The sequence below is a fragment of the Charadrius vociferus genome, unplaced genomic scaffold (genome assembly GCF_000708025.1).
Source record: "Charadrius vociferus isolate BGI_N301 unplaced genomic scaffold, ASM70802v2 scaffold326, whole genome shotgun sequence".
Classification (NCBI taxonomy): Eukaryota; Metazoa; Chordata; class Aves; order Charadriiformes; family Charadriidae; genus Charadrius; species Charadrius vociferus.
In genome coordinates, this window is record NW_009649062.1 from 3,194,744 (window position 1) to 3,202,627 (window position 7,884).

Consider the following 7,884-nt stretch of genomic DNA (forward strand, 5'->3'; position numbering starts at 1 on the left):
ATACAAATTCTTTCCAAGGTGATCATGTGGGGTTTTTTTCTTTTCTGAACAGGGAAGCCTTGGATTAATTACTTTAATTTAAAATCAAATCAATGGATGTAAAGGAATTATTTTCAGAGCACTGCAGTTTGCTTCTTAGGGGGAACAGTATTTTAGGAGGGTGACTAACAATGTGCATTTTATTTTTAACCTGTGCCCTCCCTGTCCCGTGTCCCCCCCCCCCTCCCCTCTACCTAACCCTTTCCATTTGCCCTGGTCAGTTAACAGGCAGGAGCATTTGAAAACAATCATGGATGACTATGATATCAGGTCTGCTGCCAGCATTTTAGCGTCTGTTAAAGAGCAAGAAGCTCGTTTCGAGCGGCTTACCCGTGCACTTGAGGAAGAGCGACGCAATGTCTCCTTGCAACTTGAGCGTGCCAGTCAGCCAGCAGACCGAGTGAGCATCTGCAACATTGGCAATGGGCAGCCACTGGCAACCGCCTGGCAGCAGCTGGTACTGCAGGTAACAGCCTGCTCCTTTTACCTGTTGCTAGAGTTCACCTACACCAGAACTTCCCATTCCAGAAAGTCAGGTGCATCGTGTTGTTGTCCACATTTCATTCTGTAGCTTGTTTTCTGAATTAGTATGCTTCGTCGATTGATTTGGTAGCTCAGAGCCTTAGCTTAGAAGTTGCTCTTACTTCCTTTTAGCTCATGGGATGCTTTTAAAAACACATGCATCCTTGAGTATTAAACCCTTAAGAGAGATCTGCACAGCCTCCTCTAAATCTGTGCACTTGCTGTAAGTATGGTGATGTGCTGGTGATTGAAAAAGAAGGCTGAATCATAATCTCCATAGCAAACAGAATTTCCATTAGAAATAGTTGGACTTTGAATAGAGGGAACAGCATGAAAAGCAGGGATTTCCCTCCTGCGAAGTCTTATTGTTTGTGTAGGGAGGACTTCATAATTTGTTTCTTATGTTTATTGAATCGATAGACTGTATTTTAATGATGCAAACTTGCTTTGTGGTAGCCCCAGTTTTCCAAATATTGTTTTGCTTGATATGTGTTCTTTAACTGTGTAAATGTGCAACGATAAACTACTGACGTGTCTAAATTACTTAAGCTCTCAAATCACTCTGACATGCAAGGTAAGTCATGCAGAAGCAATAGTACCGTTTGTGAAGGTCTGTTTCCTAAGAAAACATTGTTCAATTCAGAGAGAAACTCCAGGCTATGGGGATTCTGAAAGTTGTTTCCCAATTATACCAGACTGTTTTACAGTTATACTCGCATTGAGCTGTATTCAAGTAGACTTTACATTATGTAATGTTAGCACAGCTCTTCTATTAACGGCTGCCATGTTTCTGTACGTGTAGATGCTTGAATATGGGACTTCACGTGAAAGGAGCAGCCTGCAGTGGTTAGGCTAAAAGCCTGACAGTAGCTGGGACGTTGTTATCCTCTTGATTAGCAGCTGGGCTTGGGAGAGGGGAGATCTGCTTACATATTTTTTTTTACAGAAAAAGGACAAGTTCACCTTCACTTTTTCTGAATGACTTTGTGCAGAGTGCCTGATTAATAGCTCCAGAATGAAATTCTTTACCCACAAAACTGATGAAGCATGAGTTTTCTGCAGCGTTATGGCTTACAGTCTAACAATTTCCAAGAAAACTTAATAAAAGAGTTTAAGTTACTGGGGTCTACGTGACTCTTATGGAGAAACAGCCCCTGTAAGTGACCCCAGACTGAATCTCTGTACACTCAGCTCATTGCCACTGCGTGGTGTAGGGAGCTTTAGTTCATAAATAATTAGTGTTGAGGTTTTTAGAGTAGTTTGTATATGAAATAAAATGGTTGACTAGCTAAATATGCACAGTTAAGAATTAATGTAAGGTTATTTGTGTGAATTTTCATTACATGTATTGAGGGCCAAATTCTTCCCTGACTTACTAGAATTAATTAAGTAGTGTTTAAATGAAGGATGAAACCTGTGCATTCGGTCTTATGAAGAATAGATAATGATTTCATCTTTACTATGACATACTGCATTTCATTGTGAAGAGTACACACAGCAAAAGGTAGTTTATGCTCTGCTGTCCGTAAGGATTGCTCATGCGCTACAGTGAAATGCAGCTCTCTCTCAAGCTGTGTTTCAGTAAGGACTGACCAATTTCTGCTTCTCACCCTATTCAAACTTTTATTGTAAGTAATATTAAAAAATAATTCAAGTAGTAGCTTTTCCATTTGGAAGTTGCATAGGTATGTAATCTAGTATGTAATCTAGTTATTCGGAGTAGTATTTGGGCAAAAAATGGGGGTTAACTCCATTTGATGAGAATGCCAAGGAATCTTTAATGATCTTCACAACCAGGCATCAGTTTTCCCTGTTACTTGATTGTCAAAGTGGAATCTGTCAAAGGGATTTGTTAGGGAAGTGTGTAGAGTCAGGGCTTTGGTAACAGTCTCTTTCTGTACTTTTTTGTAATGCATGCTCCCAAACTTGTTCCCTTCTCAGAAAAGAAAATTAAGCTCTCTTTTTTTTTTTTTTTTTTTAATTTTAGAAAAGGAAAAATAGTATATAGGCAATGTGCCAGAAGTGTAACAGTTTTCTGAAGTCCTCAAAAGACAAAATCAAGGTCTTATGCAAATATTGATTCTAATTAATTCTTTCTGGATTTTTTTGCCAGCCACTCCTTTTTTTTTTTTAATACCAGCTTTAAGCTCTTTCCATAACAATAGCTCCTTGTCCTAAGCAGCCCATTCAGTCACCTCCTTCACTTCACTCACGGGTGAGTTCTGCCTGTTCAGTGTGAATTCAGAATCCTCGAATGGAAGATATGAACGGTGGTGCATTTGTTGACATTTGCTGGGAGTGTATATGGCGTTGTGTCTTTTGGCCTCCAACAAAGAAATATCAGATCTGCAAATGAGGTCAGGGATGTGCTGGAATTGCCAAAAAATGTGTGCATAGACTTCTTAATTTTACATTAAGAAAGTGTGTGGGATTTTCTAAAAAGTATCTTAATAAGAGAATTTGATTACTAATCTTTAATGGTTTGTTCAGATATTAATCAGATATAGCTGAGACTATTCTTTAATGGGAATTTTTCCCATAGGAGGGGTTTCTGGGAGATACTGTCTCACAATAAGAGGTCCTAAGTGTGAAATGTCTCCCATTATTATTGGTGAGAGTCTTTCATTGAGGTAGTGGCCAAAGCCCTCGTGTTTTCCTAGCCCGCTGTAGAAGGCAGCGCCCGCCGAACCTGCAGGCTGTGCAGAGGTTTTGTACCCGTCTGTCTGTCCTGGCAGAGGCAGTATCCAGCCTGTGCCACGGGGACAGGCAGCTGTGACCACAGGGGCTCTGGCAGAAGGGGACAGGAGTGCTGTGCGCCGTTAGTGCTGTTGGACTCGTGGGTACACGTAACTTCTGCCCCATGTATTCCCCAGACTTAAAGGCTGGTCTCAGTTTGAGTGTGTTGCAGAGTGTACAGCCAGGGACATCAATTAGGGTGTTTCACCTCTGGAACTTTTGGAAGATGTGCAATGTTATACATGCGTTACTGCAGATTTTTGAAGTGGTTGAATTAAGTGCTCTTCCAGACCAAGAACCCTCTGGACAAAAGGTCATTAGTTACTCAGTGAAAACCTTTGCATTACTCCGAAATATGTGACATTTAATGAAATTTTAATCACAGAACTTTTATCTGATTAATAAAAATCTCCTTAAAATCCTTCCATTTTTTAAGGTTGTTCTTGACTCTGTTCCCTACTCTGGCTTTGAGCGGTGGGAGCCACGTGGCTGGCCATGGCTGTTTGTTTCTAAAAGTGGAAAATCTGGTAGTACTAAAAAAAGCAAAGCTGTCTGTAAATGTGTATTTGTGTTTGCTTCTCTAATTTTTGCAGTAAAGAATGTGAAAAATATTTTTTTTGTTTGTTATAGTATCCCCAGCTGTGGGAGCCGTGGCAGTCTTTGCCTTCTTATCAGTTGACCAATGCAGGCGTAGTCCAATACACTTCTCAGTCACTGGTGAGCAGCACCTACCGCGTGTCTTCTGCACGTTACAGTGTCTGGTTGATAAGGTTTTTTACAAGCTTGATAAATCAAAATTTATTTTGATCCCAGTCGGGCAGGGAGGAGCTGTGAAAGTCCGTGTGTAGGGTGTGTACTGCAGTGGGCTGAACACCCGAAGCTGCCACACTGGACAGCTAACCAGGCAGAGCATAACTTTTTAATAAAAAAGAATATTATCTTTTTCTTTTTTTTTTTTAACTTTTATTAAAACATCAGACATGTGAAACTTATTAAACACAAGGCTATATCCTGAGTTGGTTTAAACTGGCATGGCTCCATGGGTTTCAGAGAAGCTCTGTCAAGTCTGATCAGCTGGGGAGCTGAACCATGTTTGCATTCAGAGATCCCTTCCCCATTGGTACACATTGACAATTTCCATTCCTGTTAGTCTTTCATAACCAAAATAAAGCACAGCATTCAATAAACCTCTTTTGCCAACGAACACGCTGTAACAATACTTTGACTTCAGTGATTTTGCAGTGACCTATAGGGATTTGAGAGGGGCTCCTGTTATAAAAAAGGTAGATATTGTCCCCTTCTTACAGGTGGAAAAGCTGTGGGAGCTGCCAAATTCCACATGGTATAAATAACAGAAATCAGCCCCTTGCATGCTGGTGCAGAGTCTGATCTGATTGACTCTATGCCTGTAAGAAGTAACATAAGTTGATCTGAGATGTCTTTGCACTGACAAAAACATCCAATAATTACAAATATATTTCACTTCACTGTTATTTGCATTCTTTTAGGTTCCCTGTGGTGTTTTTTTGGGGGTGTTTTTGTGTTTGGTTTTTCTTAGATATTTCATCTAGTACATTTTGCTAAGGAGGTTCTGGACTAGATTAAACCCAAAATGGAGATTGTGTGCGTGCATATATGTTAGTATAATATAGATATTCCCACATGCTTTTTACAAAGCCTGTTATTAAAAAAGTCTGTCAGCATAAATTCACTCTGGTGTACTTTTTTTTTTTTCCTTAGAATGATGTTTTTGTTTAAAACCTAGTGGTATTAAATCTGTAGCCTTGTTGCAATTTTTACAGAATTCTGCTGTACTTTATGGCATACTTTTTACACATTGACCAGGAGCTCCCATAAGAAGGAAGCTCTGTTACAGTCCTGATGCCACACAGCTGGTTAAGGCTGCTGAGGAGTGAATAGGCTATAGGGTTTGTGGTATGCTTCCTAGAGGTCTGTCAGTCAACAACACGTGCCAAGAGACCTGTGCCTGCAACTCGAAGTTAAATTGGTTTTAGTGACTAGCTTCTTCCCATAAAAGGAGTGATAAAAATAGCTTATTTTGTTTTCAAAAGCAAAATACAAGTTTTGGATCCCGTTTTGACTTTAAACTTCAATCCAGGCAGCTTCACTGATCAATTTTTGACTCGGCGGTTGGCCAGCAGCCCCAGAGGTTTCGTCCTATCAACATGTTGGGCTTTTTCACACCATGGAAGAGTCAGCCTTGCCGAGATTCGCAACGGTAAAGGGTGCAAGTGCATTGTATGAAATTTCTAATACTCAAACCAAGCTGAATCAGCACGATGTGATACCAATGGATATAGCTTAATATCTCATATTTATGTAGCTATTACACCTAGTAATATACATTATTATACAAGCTTCTCTCGTGACTTGTAAAGCCAGCCCTGTGCGTGATTGTGCAGTTGCAGTAGTTAATGTGGCGTAAATATGGTGTTGGAGGCAGAACCCAGCTTGTTTGTACCTTTTGTAATGCCATGCACAATAATTTGGTCCCTTAGACATGACTGAGACAGACTTCTCTGCAGTAGGGCTTGTGATTATGCCATTTATAAAGGCTTATTAATGATTCACTGGAGCCTTCTCTACAGTCATTTTGTACTAGCTTAACTATTTCACTACAGACGTGGATTATTTTTTTTTCTCTCTGTTCTTTAAACTGGAAGAATTAGTGTGATGCCAGGTATGGTAAGTAAACTGTTCCTAATATTTCTTCTTTAAGTCCTATTAGTGGGTTGTTCCCGTTTATACACAGCCATCCCAAAAGTGTGGAGTTAGAGCAATGCAAAAGCAGTTGCTTCTGATGTAAGGAAATACACACAATAATAAATTGTTTAAATACAAATAGGGGAAAAGAGATGAAGTTTTTGAGTTAGTCTTTTTTTTTACTGCTACTGTGATTATTCATTTTTTAAGAGATAAGCTAATAAGCGCAGGCTCCAAATTCTCTATCGTGTTTAATTAGTGTCCTAACTCTGGAGCTCTTTTCGTATGTTTCTCCAGATCTGACATACGTTTTTCATAAATTGATATATAGTTTTGGTGGAAGTGTTCCCTAACTTTGTGTTTGACCAAGGTATTAACAAAATAGAGATGAAAGGAAGACAGAGAGGTAAGTGGGAATGAAGAAACTTAAAAGAAATCACATACTGTTGGTTTTGTTTTTTCCTGTTAACACCCTCCCCAAAAAGATCCGCAGCCCCCCTCCCAGCAAATAACACCCCAAAAGGCTATCTGGAAATGCCAATAATCAACCAAGTTAATAAAACTCGGTTTTCACTTTGTAAATGTGATTATAGCTGTTCAAGGAAAATCAGGTGATGGAAAAAAGCTACAGAATATTTTCATAGTTACGATTTGGATCATTTACATTTTAAGTTCTGTGCCAGAGAAATAACACCTGTTTAAAAACTAACAAACACATTTTCCTTTTTTTTTTAATTTATTTTTTAGGCAGGTATTTTTTCGCTATAATTAAGCACCAATATTCTTCAGTCTTTTCTTTAATCTGAAGTACCTGTGACTTCTGCCAAAAATGACATTTTGTGAATTGAGGGTCAGTTTCAAGTAAAAGGTGACCTCTAAAGCACACCAGAACACATGGTGAGAATTTAAAAAAATACAAGATTAGCTCAAATTGCTTTTCTAAGAAAATACCATCAAGTTAACCTTTCTGACTTACAGTTTAAGCAACATTAACCCTTCTGTCTGTATTTCATTACTTTTATCTAAGATTCTCTGCTCCACCCTGGCATAGTGCAGTCTGTTTGACTATAAAGACTGTTTCCAGTGCTTTGGTAATAAGAACATGGGTGCATTAATATTGTATATATGTTTGAATATATGCAGAGAAGAAGCAAAAATGGGTTCTGAGTCGCACTGAGTCATCGGCTTACCTTTTTTCTCTTCTCCATCTCATACAGCATGCAGCTCCATCTTTGCATGTAAAGTTTTGTGTAATTAGTTCTAGTTTGTACTGCCTCTTAGCTTCCTTTGTTGTATAAGGTATTTGTGCTCATATTAAGGGACTGACAGCATGGAAAATGACATGGGGTTTTTTTGCCTTACAGGTAAGGTCAGGTACAGACAACAATGCTGTTGATTCGTGACAGGTCCCCGCTATGACAGTACTATTTCCTGTTACAATGCCAAATACCCAGAAAAAAACTCATCGGTAGTTAACCCATGCATGTTCTACTTCTGCTAGTACTGAGCAGATTGCAAATTGTTGAAAGAATTTGTAGGGGTAGTCCTAATTCCTTTATAAAACCAGTTGAAACCATAGAAATGCAAGTTGTGATCCCGGGGTCCAGTTTGGTCGGGTGTCAGTCACACGGTGCCTGTTCTCCAGCCACCTCCCGCTGCCCCTGCTCTCGGCTCCTGTCTCTGCAATTCAGCTCTGGGGTTCTTCTGGCCCACAGCCACTAGCTGTGCCGTCCGCCTGGCCTGTAAATTCAGTACGTATGAGTAGTCTTACTGAATTTCTAGGAATGACCTGGCTCAGGTTTCAGCTTCTGCATATGTGCAACTATTCAAAGGTTCCGGGGGGGGGTGGGGGATTTGGGAATA

General features: G+C 39.7%; 1 protein-coding gene across 2 annotated transcripts in view; it reads left to right on the forward strand.

Moving 5' to 3' along the window:
- The first annotated feature begins 289 nt into the window (after positions 1 to 289).
- ARVCF (armadillo repeat gene deleted in velocardiofacial syndrome) overlaps positions 290 to 7,884 on the forward strand; it is a 165,616-nt gene continuing 158,021 nt past the window's right edge. For both annotated transcript variants that reach the window (XM_009888118.1, XM_009888117.1), the window contains exon 1: positions 290 to 505. In XM_009888118.1, coding sequence (XP_009886420.1) covers positions 290 to 505 — 216 coding nt within the window. The remainder of the gene's footprint in view (positions 506 to 7,884) is intronic.